Source organism: Triturus cristatus, chromosome 10 (genome assembly GCF_964204655.1).
Source record: "Triturus cristatus chromosome 10, aTriCri1.1, whole genome shotgun sequence".
NCBI classification, from domain to species: domain Eukaryota; kingdom Metazoa; phylum Chordata; class Amphibia; order Caudata; family Salamandridae; genus Triturus; species Triturus cristatus.
The window spans coordinates 1,242,601,416-1,242,617,066 of NC_140593.1; the positions used below are offsets into that span (position 1 = coordinate 1,242,601,416).

A 15,651-nucleotide genomic window follows, 5' to 3' on the forward strand; every position below is an offset into this window, starting at 1 on the left:
CTGGGGTGGTGGAGTGAGCTAAAGAATGATGGATTAAACCCAGATCAGTTGACTGGGGGTGAGTGTTTGATTTGCTCAAACGCTCCGTCCATCATCCCCTTTGGTATCGCTTTATTCGCCCTAAGTTGGCAGGATTAGCGCGGACGTGGGTCCCTTGCTCACTTTGCCACTGGATTCAAGATAGCCTGGCTGACGAGGGTTATGAACCCGAAACCGTTCCCAGGATGCTTGTTTCCAGTCCAGGGAGGACTTGGCTTGGCAGTTAGGGCTGGACTGTTCCCATGAGGCACAGGGTCAGACTGATTTGCATATGGCCATGTCTGAACTGGGGTGGTGGAGTGAGCTAAAGAATAATGATGGCTTAAACCCAGATCAGTTGACTGGGCGTGAGTGTTTGATTTGCTCAAACGCTCCGTCCATCATCCCCTTTGGTATTGCTTTTTTCACTTCAAGATCTAGCAGAGCGATAAGCCCGTAATTTAATTGCTTCAACTGCTCTCCTTTTTTGTAAATGGGGACAAGTATATAACCCCTCCAGGAGTCCGGCATCCTGGCTGTTGAAAAGATATTAAAAAGCGGGGTTAGGATTGCTGCCCAGAAATGTGGTGCGGTTTTGAATACTGGCGTTGGTAATCCATTAGGCCCTGGTACTCCATTGTGCCTCAATTTCCTGAAGGTCATAACTGCGTCCGCATTTATTGTTGTACCTGGAGACCTGCGGAAACGCATTTCCCAACTGATAAATTCTGTAGGATCTTTATTAAGAGGGTTGGGGGGGGCACCCAAGTCATGTTTTACAGTAGTTGACCCACTCTGACCCACTCCATAGTTCATCACTTCTGTGGGGTCCTTGTCAGAGGAAGCATTCGAATATAGTTGCATGATTTGACCACTCATGCGCCGACACCGTTTTCTTTTGGAGCACCTCAATTGCTCAACTGATTTGTGTCTCCACAGCCTGGAGGGGTTATTCCCTTTCATCAGGGAGAACACTTTAAGCCATTCCTTATCTGTGTTCTCTTTTCTGTTTCCAAACTTTCTTTCTATTCGCTGACCTCAAAGCTGTAAAGGAACAGCCCTCTGTAAGTGTGCCCCCTATTTGTGTCACTTCCAAGGCCTTACGTAAGGCACGTTTGCATTTGAGTTTGGCCTTTGTAGGGCGCTTGCTTCCAGGAATATGCAGCGGCTTAGTACACAAGCGTTTGGTGTCGAATGTTTCCCAGCTTTTGTTGGAGATCCCCCTACAATGTTCTCCCAGTCCTTTATTGATGATGCATGGGTTGCTGGGGTCCCTTCCTGCTTCGATTCCATCTATGTTCGCATCTTGTCTCTGATGTTTGCCGACCTTTTTATCCTTTGGAGGACCTTATGCTTTTCTTCCCATCTCGTTTCTCTTAATGGCTGAAAGATCGTTGCTGTTGGAACTTCAAGCTGGAACCCAGCTCTCAGGGCCTGTGATAATTTTTGGCCCTGTCCTCCACTTCGTAATCTGTTAGTCCAGCTGCGATGGTTTCGCTGACTAGGATATAAACGATTGTCGAGACGTTCCGGAAGGTTGGTTTTGGTTGCCAGAATGTGGAGCATGCTTCCTTTAGTGTAGGAGTTAAGCATAGCTTGTGTTTTTTGAGGAGGTTGAAAAGGGGTTCTGCCCAGCCCTTGCACCAGGGAGTGATGTCTGTTTTGTCTAGATCACTCAGATCAAAGTCCCCCACTATGATTACCTGATGGGTTTTATATTTGATTAGGAGATCCTCTAGAGTTCGTGTCAGAAGATCCATGGAATCTTTCATGAAGGTCTGTGCTGGATTGATGTAATCATTAATTAGCAAGAGGCGGAGTGGCTGGGAATTTGGATTCGGGCCACTAATCAATAAGACTGGAGTCTCTCGGATCTTTTATTTCTGTAGCCAAGAGTCAGTCCAATGGGAGGCCGAAGATGTGTTTTTTTTTTTTCTTTAATCGCTGCTTTGTGGTGCTCTCAATACCCTGCCGGGGAGTACTGGACAGGGCCCATGTCTCCTGGAAGCATAGAATATCACCCTTCCCTACAGACTCCTTCATACTTTTTTCCTTTTATGATTTTACTGATTCCCTGCTATGTTCCATGAAATTATGGTCCGTTGTTGGCGGGACTGGTTTAAATAAATTTCCTCCATCCGGCCAAGCCTACTGGCATGTTCGTTAGGAATAGCACTGCTGCGTTCTTTCGCTCCAGTTTGATCTGGGGCGAGGGGGCTTGAGTGTATTGAATCTGAGATGTACAGAAGATCCGGTCCTACCTAGAAACATCCTCACATTAAGTAACAAACTACAGTCCCAAACCTCTCGGTCAACCAAATTACAACCTTTGGGAAGAACCTTTCATCAGTCATGTGCTGCCATAACCTTCGTGCTATTTCTAAAGGGAGCACGATCGCCATCCTCTTCACTTTAGTATGAGTCCTCACCCTCCGGTCACATGAAATACAGGCAGTATGCAAAGTATATAGAGAAAGCTGTCCTTATCCTCTGTCTTGTGCCGTGCTAAATGAAGGTCATCCGAAATGTATTCCACAAATCCCAGGACCCGTCTCGCACACGCAGAGTACTACCATACATGGGCCACCCTGACGTTGCATTCCAATTTTTTTTTTTTTTTTTTTTTAACTAATCTGGTTAGATTTCTAATTTTGTTTATTTTTGTATGGAGCAAGACGTTTTCGGACGTTTGACCATCAAGAAAGATCCCATAATGGAGAATGTATGGATGAGATGGCTTGTGGAAAACCTCTATTAGCAGAAGGAGGGTATGAAGTCTCGATGTAGTATGGGTACTGCTAAGTCTTTGCTTTAACGCCTGACCAGTTTCATGCATGGTAGAAGTGGTCTGCCTGTGCTATGAGCACCCCAAGAGTTTATAGGAAATGGGTTTTTATAATTGGTAGTTCAAACAATACCTCCTATCTAGGTCTTCCATTCTGAAATCACTATTTGCTACTGATTCTTATCTGATGCTTATCTTGGTCTCATGGGTTGCTTTTCTTTCAGTGAAACAGAGAATGGTGATGATTGCGTGTTGATAGTGGATGACGACTGTGATGAACAAGTGGAGGAAGTAGAGCAGGACGTGCAGGAGATCACAGATGAGGAAGAGAAACGTCTGGAAGGTAAGCACAGTTCACGTTAGCATCCCGTTGTCCTTTCGTGGTAATCTCCTGTAGAAAGCACACACAACCACATTTGTCTTTCTTTGAAATGCTTGCTGAGACCTATTAGTCAATCATGCCATAACTATAGTGCCTTAAGCAAATTGAGCCTTGGCACTGTAAAAGTAAATTGTATTGTTGGATGTAATTAAGAGTTCAAGGTATGTGGCTGTATATACACATGCTTTGCATACTCCTGTCATCTAGTGTTGGGTCAGGATGTTTGTAAGTCCTTTTTCTTCAGAGAAGTCTTTCGAGTCACGAGGTAAGGGGATTCTCTTCCAGGGGATCCTCATCAAAGTCATAAGCACTAGAATATTCCCGCCTCTGCGCGGGACCCCGGAAACACAATCATATATGTGATAAACATATATGCATCTCCACAAATATATATATATTCAATGGGAAAACCATAGGTTTCAGGGGTGTTATAGTTAGCTGGACATTTCCCTTGTACAAAACCCTAGAAAATCCCCCGTTATAGTTAGTTCAGCTAACTATAACTTGCCCCCCTGCAATGCACTGCTGATGACGTCACATTACATCACTCATGACATGGTCACTGACGACGTCATCCAGTGAGTGTTTCTGTAAATTTTAAATGTTTAATATATATATAGGGAAAACCCTATGGAAAAATGAGTGGGTGTATAAGTGTGTGACTGGATGATTTAGTAGGTGCGTGACTGACTAGAAGTGAGTCATTAAACGTATCTTACTGCAGACTAGTGACTAAACTGTGTGAATGTCTGTCTGTTGGTGTATAAGCGGCTGCATGGTTTTGTGAATAGCAATGAGTCTCTCTATGGGTTATTGATTGGTTGTCTGAGTATCTGTTTGTGTGCGTGGGGTGTGTGACTCTGCATACAAGTGAGTGGGTGATTCTACGGGTGCATGGTTTTAAGAGTGCATCTGTGATGGACTATGGTTGGGTGAGTGTATGTATGGGTGTGTTAGTGGTTGAATGTATATCTCAGTGGTACATGTGTGAGTAACTACATATGGGAAAGGCAGTATATATGTGTGTAAGAGTATGTTCGAGGCATATGAGCTGCAGCTCACACACTTAGGATAAGATCGCCATCTGGTGTTGGGTTTGGATGATTGCAGGTTATCTTCGGAAGAAGCCTTTTGGTCATGGGATAGGTGACTCCTCCTCTGGACAACAGTGCGCATGGGCATCCACTCCATCCTCAGATTGTTTTTTTTCCGCCATTGGGTTCGGATGAACTTTTCCACTCCGGCTGCAAACTTCTAAAAATCGAGCTTTCAAAGCGAAAAACCTCTACATACTTCAACTCGACGTCGAAATTCAATCGGACCGGTTCCGGACACGGCTCATGGAAAGCACACCTTTTAAAAAATGCCCCCGATGTGGAGCAAAGTTCCCCCACAGTGACCACCACGAGGTCTGCAACCTGTGCCTCTCGCCGGAACATAACGAATCCAGCTGTCCAGCCTGCGCCGCATTCCGATCCAAGAAAACCATCCGGGACCGAAGAGCTAGACGCCATATCATGGCCAGACCGGCTCCAGAACCAGAGGACAAATTTGAACAGGGCCCCGATGTCCCGGAAGAAGATTCCGAGGAACTCGTAATTATATCCGAAGCGGACGACTCCGATGACCCCATCACACCGGGGCAATGAGTGAGTACCAGTGCCCCTACCCCCCCCCCCCCAAAAAGGCAGTGGTCAAGACTTCGCCAGCTGGCCCCAGTCGCGACCGAAAACAGTCTTCAGAAGCCCCGCCCTCGGGCTCGGCTCCGAAGAAAAATAAGCCTACAGGTGGCTCGGGCTCGAGCAAGCCACATGTTATAGTGCCCACAGTACCTTCGGCACCGAAGACTCCAGACCTCTCGGCACCGAAGCAGGCTCCGATACCCTCGATACCGAAACCATCAAGACCGATTGATAAACCGGCATCTAAAGCTATCAAGCTTAAAGATTCCCTCTCAGCACCGAAATCTCCACCGGCAACGAAACAACTGTCCAAAGTCCCAAAAGACTCTACCGATCATCCAAAACATAGGTCGGAACCGAAAAAATCGACACCAAAGCCACTTTCGGACAATGAAGAACTTTTTCACCCTGATCCCACGCAAAAAATGATTTATATCAATCCAAAAACTGGACATGTCACCGCTGTGCCATACAAGAAAAGGAAGCTGGACACAACACCTCCTCCAGCTCCCATAAAGGACTCAGCCACCTCACCCATTCGTCCTTCCTCTCCTATACCACCTCTCACCCCACCCCCCCTGCCCCCACCTCCTTCTCCTCTACCATCTCCTTCACATACACCACCTCCACAGGATGATGATGATGATGGCTTAGGGGGAGGGGGTGATCCGGATGACCTTAATGATCCCAATGATCCTTTCACACTTCCGGATACGGTACCCTTAGACGACTGGGCTTACCCTTTACCTGATATTCCTGATCCCACTACATACCCCTCCAAAACCTTCCCCTCCAGATGACCACCTAGGGTTGGGCAGCTGATAAACAGGGCAGCACTTTTCCATGGCGTCACCATGCATTCAGATACACCCGAAGAAGACTTTCTTCTAGACACATTCGAACACTCAAAAATCAGTTCAAATCTTGCCCATGATTAAGGGAGTCATGAAACACGCCACAGAGGTTTTTAAAGACCCCGTCAGAGCTAGGGTTCTTAACCCTCGAATTGAAAAGAAATATAGACCTGCCCCACAAGATCCCGCTTACATTAAAGTACAGCTCCCTCTAGACTCTTTAGTCGTTTCAAACGCAAGAAAGCGGGCTAACTCCCAAACAGGAGACACACCGCCCCCAGACAGAGTCCAAGCTATTAGAGGCCTCGGGCAAAAGAGTTGCAGCACAAGCTGCTAACCATTGGCGTATTGCCAACACACAAGCCCTATTGGCCCCATATGATAGGGCTCATTATGATCAGCTAGAAGATCTTTTACAACACCTGCCTGATCAGTACCAGGCCAATAACCTCATCCAAGAGGGAAAGCTAATATCTAATGCCTCAATCAAATGTGCACTAGGCGCAGCGGACACCGCCTCTAGGGCGGTCAACACAAGCATATTACTTAGACGCCACGCATGGCTACATATTTCAGGCTTTAAGCCAGAAGTACAAACAACAATACTTGGCCAATCATTCAATCAAGAGCAACTATTCGGGCCCGCAGTAGATACTGCACTTGAGAAGATGAAAAAAGAAACAAGACTGCTAAATCAATGGGAGCATTACAGTCTCCACACCCACGAGGCTCCTTTCGACGCTCCTTCTATAGGGGAGCCTCCAAAAATACTGGAGCAGACACCACCTCCACTTTCAAAGCCTCCGCGCAAACATCCCCCAACAGAGGATATTTTAGAGGAGGATATAGGGGAAACCACACCAAGGGCCGAGGTCTGGGCAATACCAAAACCCGCACCTCTCCAGCCACTAAACCGTGACTTGCCTCCACTCCCCCCAGACCATTCCACTCCGGTCGGGGGAAGACTCCAACAGTTCCTGTCTGGAATTCCATTACAACAGACAAGTGGGTAAGACAAAGTATCCAGTTTGGTTACTGCCTTGAACTTACAAACACCCCCCCACACATACCACCCAAACACCGTCCAATGTCACCACACCATCTTACACTCCTCAAACAAGAAATTCGGTCCTTGCTTCAAAAACACGCAATAGAACCAGTTCCGTTCCAACATCAGGGTACAGGAGTATATTCTCTATACTTCCTAATCCCCAAAAAGGACGAGACGTTAAGACCCATACTCGACCTCAGACTCCTAAATCAGTACATAAACTCAGATCACTTCCATATGATCACTCTTCAGTAAGTGCTCCCACTACTTCAACAAGACGATTTCCTTACCACATTAGACCTCAAGGACGCATACTTTCACATCCCCATGCATCCTGCTCACAGGAAGTACCCAAGATTTGTGGTAGACGGACAGCACTATCAGTTTACGGTCCTCCCATTCGGAGTAACTGCACCCAGGGTATTCACCGAATGCTTAGCAGTTGTGGCAGCGCACCTCAGGAGACAACAAATCCATGTCTTCCCGTATCTCGACGATTGGCTCATAAAGGCCAATACTTTCGACAAATGTGTTCTCCACACTCACCGCACTATTCAAACCTTGCACCACTTGGGATTTACCATCAACTATCCCAAATCTCAACTGCAACCCTCTCACATACATCAATATCTGGGAGCCACCATAAATACTTCCAAGGCCATAGCTTATCCCAGCACAGCCAGGATAGCCAACATACAAAACCTCCTCTTAAAATTTCAAACTCAACACTCTCTTCCAGCAAGAGTGTTTATGCAACTATTAGGCATGATGGCGTCCTGCATCTCCATTGTGCCTCACGCACGACTTCAAATGCGTCCCTTGCAAGAATGTCTTGCACAACAGTGGAACCAGGCTCACGGACAAGTTACCGATCTGGTGTTGGTGGACAGTCGCTCACTTCGCTCACTGAAATGGTGGAACACCAGCAACCTGTCCAAAGGGCGACCGTTCTTAGAGCCTCTTCCACAAGTAGTGCTGACAACCGACGCATCTCACAGGGTGGGGAGCCCATCTCCTACAACACACCACTCAGGGCAAATGGACCACTCAACAAAAACTGCTCCATATCAATCACCTGGAACTTCTAGCGGTGTTCCTAGCACTGAAATCTTTTCAAGTACATCTAAGGAACAAGACTGTCCTCAGTTGCACAGACAACATGACAGCAATGTATTACTTACAAAAACAGGGGGAGGACACATTCTCTCCAATTGTCCCAACTCGCACAGAGCATTTGGGCAATTCCCCAAAACATCTACCTGCTAGCAGAACACCTTCCAGGGGTTCACAACCAGATTGCTGATCTCCTAAGTCGACAGACCCAACAAATCCACGAATGGGAGTTACACCCCAAAGTCCTCCCATTCTTCCAAAAATGGGGCCAACCAGACATAGACCTGTTCGCCACAAACAAACGCAAAATGCCCAACCTTCGCCGCCAGGTTTCCACACCCACAGTCGAAGGGCAGTGCAATATGGATGAACTGGTCAGGCAGATTTGCGTACGCTTTTTCCGCCTCTCCCACTCATTCCATTTGTGGTACGCAAGCTCAAACAGTCTCTAAAACTGATACTAGTAGCTCCCACTTGGGCACGTCAACCCTGGTTCACGACACTTCTGGAACTCTCGCTAGTTCCACATCAAAAACTGCGCCTTTCCCCGGCCTTATTAACCCAGAACCATGGAGAAATCAGACACCCAGATCCACAACAACTGAACTTGGCGATCTGGCTCCTGAAGTCTTAGAGTTCGGTTACCGCAATCTCCCACCAGACTGTATGAATATTATAAAAGAAATTGAAGACCTACTACTACAGCATGTTATGCTGCAAATTGGAAAAGATTTTCAATTTACTGCACTAACAATGATATACGCCCACTGGATGCTTCCATCCAAAACATCATTTGCTATTTACTACACTTGCAAAGATGCAATTTAGCGTATACATCTATACGTCTACACCTAGCGGCGTTAGCAGCCCACTTACAAAATCGACAACATTTGTCACTATTTAAAGTACCAGCGATCCAAGCCTTCATGAAAGGTCTCAAAAGAATTATTCATCCCAGATTACCACCTTCTCCAGTGTGGAATCTGAATATTGTTCTAACTAGGTTCATGGGCCCCCCATTTGAACCTATGCATAAATGCGAACTGCAATTCCTTACATGGAAAGTGGCTTTCCTTATTGCAATCACATCCCTGCGAAGGGTAAGTGAGATACAGGTTTTAACTCTTCAAGAATCCTTCCTACAACTACATCGTAACAAAGTGGTTCTTAGGACAAACCCAAAATTCCTACCAAAAGTCATCTCCCCTTTCCACCTTAACCAATCTGTCGAGCTGCCAGTCTTCTTACCTAATCCAGACTCAATAGCTGAGAGAGCTCTTCATACCTTAGATGTTAAAAGAGCCTTGATTTATTACATCGACAGAACCAAACCTTTTCGCAAAACCAAACAACTGTTTGTTGCTTTCTCTCCACCACATAAAGGCAACCCCATTTCAAAATCTGGTATAACCAGGTGGATAGTTAAATGTATCCAAATATGTTACCAAAAAGCTAAACGCACTCTTACAGTTCCCCCTAGAGCACACTCCACACGCAAAATAGGGGCTTCCATGGCATTCTTAGGAACCATTCCCTTAGAAGATATTTGCAAAGCAGCCACATGGTCTACCACACACACCTTCACTAAGCATTACTGTGTTGATGTGCAATGCAAACAACAAGCTGCCGTAGGCCAAGCTGTCCTAAAAACTCTATTCCAAACTGCTGCAACAGATACAGGTGACCACCGCTAGGGGAGACACTGCTATATAGTCTATCCTAAGTTTGTGATCTGCAGCTCATATGCCTTGAACGGAATATGCTACTTACCAGTGCGCATCTGTTCTTGACATGTAGAGCTGCAGAGCCACACACGCCCACCCACCTCCCCGGGACCTGTATCTGTTCCAGCATTGTCTTAATTAGACTTTACACATGGACATTCTTTTTCTTTATTCTTATACACTCCATTTCCCATCGTGGCGAAAAACAATCTGAGGATGGAGTGGATGCCCATGCGCACTGTTGTCCAGAGGAGGAGTCACCTATCTCGTGACCAAAAGGCTTCTTCCGAAGACAACAACCTGCGGTCATCCGAGCCCAACACCAGATAGCGATCTTATCCTAAGTGTGTGGCTCTGCAGCGCTACATGCCAAGAACAGATGCAGACTGGTAAGTAGCATATTCCATAAGTGGGTATATGTGAGTGTGTGATTGTGAGTGGCTGTATGGATGAGTGTGTGCTTGTATCAGTGATTGTATAAGAGTGTAAGAATGAGGTACTATTTTTATGAGTAAGTGAACTTGTGTGTGTATAACTGCATAGGTGAGTAAATGGGAGTGTGATTAATTATGTGCATGACTGACTATGAATGATTGGTGGTGTGTGAGAAGTTGGCCTGATATATGATGTCACTAATTCTAGTGTACACCTTGTATCAGTCCAAACAACCCTTATGGTGATTGGTTGTAAAGTCAACCTTATAGACCAGCTATCCTAGTGGTAGCATGGACAAGAGCAGTCTTAGGCTAAACTCTGAATGGCATGTGAAGCCAGCTGTTATACCATATGTAATCCCTTGAATACCAAATGAAAGGACACCACAACAGATATATATATAAATAGGATGTATTTATTCTAGGCAAACCCTCAGCACTCTTTATGAGATTCGAGGTAAGTACAACACAGTCTTATTTAAGCATACATTAAGTCACACAGGTAAGTAATACAGTTAGGCCCTAGGGGCCACGCAAACCATATACTAAGTGGTATAAGGACCACTGTCACGAACACAGGATAGGCCTAGGCCTAGGGAATCGCTGGGGCTACACTATACTACCAACAGTTAGGAAGTGGAGGCCCACGGGATTCAGGTGCAGAGTGGAAGCACTCATGCGTAAAAGTCGATAGACTAACTAGCAGTTAGAAATAAGCAGTTTTAGGACACTTCTGGTATAGCTAGAAAGTCGAGACTCGGAAACTAGACCCTAGGATAGTCAATACCCTTGTGAGCACCGAAGTACTCAAGTTACCTAGCCCACGGGCTGCAGGTGCATAGGTGTGAACTTGCGTCGGGTTTCGTCGTGGACTTCTATGGATGCCTGAAGGAAAGTTGCTGACAGGCAGTCAGTGAAGAGTGTCCGGTGGATCCCAAGGTGGGGATCAAGAAGGAAGGAACCTGCAAGCAGAAGGGACAGAGTCTAGGTCACCAGCCAGGAGCCGGGAAGGAACCAGGCGATGTCGTGAAGATGCAGGTGAAGAGGTGAAGCTTGTCGCAGCAGCCACGGGTACCAGGAGACGTCGAGGACGACCAGGACCAGGAGGTGAGCTGTCCCACGAAGGCTCTTGCTGTCGGCGGCGTCGAAGTCGAGTCAGGACCCAACAAGCCTTGGCAAGCGGAACCCACGCAGGATGGAGGACGTGCTTCTCTTTCACAGAGGAGCGGGTGCCAGTCTGGAGGAGCCGGACCAGCAAGTTAAAAGTAAAGGGTCGTCACAGAGGCTACTAGCCAACGAGCCAGCAACCGGACAACACATCGAGCAACACAGGTGCAGAAGGGCCCCACGCAGAACACGTGAAGTGTGGGGAGCTGATCTTCTTTGCAGAAGGTGCTCGGGAGTGGGGCTTCTCAATTCCCCAAGCACAGCCTCGAGGAAGCCTCAGAAGTCGCGCTAGTCAGTTACTAGCCACTTTTCCCAAGTCGCCGGTCCCACGTCGCCTCCACGGGTCTCAGATTCGCTGGAGATGTGGATCTGGTTCAGAGGTGTCTGGAAGTCTCGGCGCTGGTCAGTCTCTGCAGTCGTCCCTCGTAGGATTCCGTCGCAAAGCAAGCAGCGGTCGCTGGATGGTGCCTGGTTGCCCAGGGTGGTCACTCCTTGGCCACAAGGGAGATTTCTTCAGTCTTCTGCCTGAGGTCGAATGTCGAAGGTCCAGAGTTTCTGTTCAAGTTGCAGATTCAGGATAATCTAATTTAGCAGGGCCCAACTAGCTACTAATATACTGGGCTAGTGGGCTGGGCAACCTGCAAGGTCCCTCCTATGGGTGGGACCAGGAAGGGGAGTGGCTACACCCCTTTCCTTTGTCCAGTTTCGCGCCAGAGCTGGGGCTGGAGTGCCCCAGCACCGGTTTGAACTGGACTATGCATGGGACACCTTGTGTGCCCCAGGCAGTGTCTCGTTTCATTCAACCCTCCCTGCCCCAATACACTAAATCCTGTCTAGGGTGGTGCTCGCACCTCCCGAGGCAGGAAACCTATTGTCCAAGCCTCCCTCGCTGGAAGGACTCCCAGCAGCAAGAGGTCAGACTTGTGTCTGTGGCAGCAGCATCCATTTTGTGATGCTGGGGCTCTGGTTAACTTTAACCGGGTAAGTAGGTTTCAACATGTCTTCTCCCTCTAGAAGGGGGGAATAATATCCTCCTTGCCAGAAATGGTATGGGGGTATTATTCCAAGGTGTAGACACCTTACACGACATGTTTTGATAAAGCCAAACCATAGTTACCATAACCGTCTAAGATTATAAGGCACTTTAAGAGTATATGGTAGGCTATATCATAGAACAGCTATAAGGACATGGTTCCGAAAGCTGCAGACAGGCTCAGCTCATGCTAGAGCACCATCTCACATGTTACCAAGCACTCTGCCTCCAGGATTGTTAAGGCCTGCCATAGGAGTGGCTGATGGGTACACACGTGTCTATATATAAGGTAGGTATAGGAATACTACACCTAAGCAAGGGGTGATTACAGGACCTTGCCCCAGCTGAGTGATCAGCCAGTTGTCATAATGGAAGGCCAGGCCAGGGGTGGCATAATACATGCTGCAGCCCCTGGTAGGCCTAGGGTACACCTATGCCCTGGGTACCTAAGGTACACTGTACAGGGGCCAATAAGGTGATCCTATCCAATTGGGTTATGCACCTGGGCTGTGGGTCTGATTAGCAGGCCCACAGCCACATCTAAGTCGAAAACCAGTGAAGCAAAAGCAAAAAGTGGGGGTGAACATAGAAAGCAGACCCTACTCTCAAACAGTGTGAGTGTCTATGTAGGTGTATAAATGCATATGATAGTCCTGTACTGAGTGACTGTGCATGAGTGACTGTACAGGTGAGTGAGTGGATGTGTGTAGATCTAAGTCTGAGTGGGTATGTAGTTATTGGTATTGGAGTGTTCGAGGCATGTGGGCTGCTGAATTCATATCTGTGCATAGATCGCCGCCTAGTGTTGTGTCCGGATGATTGCACATTGTTGTCCTGGAAGAGTCTTCGAAGTATTACGAGATAGGTGGCTCCTCCCTTGGACTATAGTGCGCATGGGCATCCTCTCCATCCTTAGATTGTTTTTTCCGCCATTGGGTTCGGATGTGACTATCTTAGCTCAACTTAGGAATACTTAACTAAAGGCCTTTTGGCCTAAAACTTTCGTCGGTATAGTTACCGTTCGGTGTCGACTACTAGCTTTAGTGCTCCGCACCCTCTTCCAACTTTCAGACCAGTTTGGTTCGAAGTTCGATCGACGATGGAATCGAGGACTCTATTCAAGAGGTGTCCGTTAAGCCACGCGAAGTACCCTCATATCGACGTCCACCCCGTCTGTAATAAATGTCTCTCGCCGGATCACGACTAATCGAAATGCATGGTCTGTGCACGGTTCCGATCTAAGAAGACTGCAGAATCGACGGGCAGCGAGGCTGGAGGCGCAGCAAGCAGCGCCTGCTCCCACCAACATATTCAGCACCGAGGATGCCGAGAGCGTGGAAGAAGTAGTCTCTAGCCCCGCTTCGGAACACGATTCCCGATCGGACGACGACGAAGTGATCTTTCGACGTGAAGAAACAGTCGATGAGGTAGGAGACTTCGAGGCCTACGGGGCCGAAGAAGACAGCTCTCCTGAAGAGCTAGGCCAATCCGTCGAAACGGAGGCCGAAACTGTACGTCGTCATCAGGCTCCGGTCGAGGGATCGCTTTCGGGCCTTACCCAAGATCAAACCCATGGTTTCTCGGCCCCACCTTCCGGTCCGGCCTCGAACACTCTGCAAGAGCCACTATTACCGAAGACGACCGGGTTGTTAAACCCAAAACCATCCATCGCTCCAGTCCCTTCAAAAACGAAAGTGAAACTGGTGGTGGTCGGATCGAAGGCGTCGAAACCATCCACTGCTCTGACGCCGAAAAGAGTCGTCGGCTCCGACCGCGTACAAAGACTTAGGCGCCGAGCTCACCGCAGCGGGATGCGGTGGACACCCAGAAAAAGCACGCCCTCGGGCACCGCAAGGCACCGAGACCTTCGGCGCCGACATCGAAGGACATAACCTCCACAGTCAAGATGGCCACCCCGGCTACGTCAACGCCTAGCGCACCGGCGCCGACTAAGTCCTCGACTACGTCGACTGTCGATACATCCCTTCAGACCAGTGACCCCCTTCCTACAAAAAAGTCGGGGCTGGCCTCGACGTCTACTACTAAGGGGCCCATCAAACCACCATCTGCGTTCACCGTGCAGCAGGTCTCCGCATCTTTACAACGCATCCGTGACCGGGCAACCCTCCACTCTATCTCGGGTCCTGACACACCCAAACTCTGTAAAGTGCACTCGGAGCCCGCCAACATTATGTTTGGGCTGCCACCGGCACCGAAACTATTTCAAATTCGGACACGTGTCATCCACACACAGTCCACCACCTCTGGCCTTACAGAACAAGTCTTCGGGGCCACAATTTATCGACGCTGACACTGGCAGGTTAATGCTCCACAAGCGCAAAATAACGCAAGTTAGGGAAGAGGAGCCCTACAAAATTCCTCTTAAACGCAAACTGCCAGCGGAGCAGGAACCAGTGCTCCAAGAACACTTCCAACACTTCCATCCAGATCCGCAGTCCTTTTCTCCTACCCCCTCCGAATCGGACGCAATACAGGACTATGGCGGGGAAGATTCCATCTACCCTGGGGACGTAGATCCTGATGAGCACCTACAAGACCCGGATCAGGCATGGGATGACCCCACAGACCAAAGTGTCGCGCCACATACTCGATGCGCAACTCTATAACGTAAAAACGTCTCCTACCGAGGACACAGCTGCATTTAATGCCCTCATCGAACGGGCTGCTGCTCATCATGGGGTGGAACTCCATTCTGATGCCATTGAGGAAGACTTCCTGCTTGACACTTTCGCATCTTCAGAAAGAACTGTCAAAACCCTGCCCATGTTAAAAGGGGTTCTCAAACCTGCTAAAGACATTTTCAAGGACACCACAAGAGCCCGGGTGTTAAATCCCAGGATTGAAAAAAAATACAAGCCTTCACCCGGTGACCCTAAATACATTAGGGGTCAATTGCCATTAGACTCAATGGTGGGTGCCAATGCTCGCAAGAGAGCCCACTCACAAACGACTGGTGATGCTCCTCCCACAGACAAGGAGTCAAAAGTACTAGAAACATCGAGCAAACGCATTGCAGCGCAAGCAGCGAACATCCTGCGCATTGCCAATACACAGGCACTCCTGGCACGTTATGACAGGTCACATTACGACACGCTGGAGTCACTGCTCCAACATCTACCAGATGAGTATAAAGAGTCAGCGGAGCTACTCATTAGAGAAAGACAACTCCTCACTAATGCATCCATAAAATGCGCCCTTGACGCAGCTGACACAGCGGCTAGGGCAATAAACACAAGCGTCATGCTACGACACCATGCCTGGTTACGAATCTCAGGCTTCAAACCCGAGATCCAAAACAATATTCTGAACTTACCAGTTAACACAGAATTCTTATTTGGCCCAGACGTTGACACTACCCTAGAAAAAATAAAGAAAGACACTGACACT

General features: G+C 48.0%; 1 protein-coding gene across 1 annotated transcript in view; it reads left to right on the forward strand.

Moving 5' to 3' along the window:
- LOC146797186 (uncharacterized) overlaps positions 1 to 15,651 on the forward strand; it is a 285,008-nt gene that overhangs the window by 232,768 nt on the left and 36,589 nt on the right. Inside the window, exon 6 of the mRNA XM_085629897.1 lies at positions 3,028 to 3,146. Coding sequence (XP_085486023.1) covers positions 3,028 to 3,146 — 119 coding nt within the window. The remainder of the gene's footprint in view (positions 1 to 3,027; positions 3,147 to 15,651) is intronic.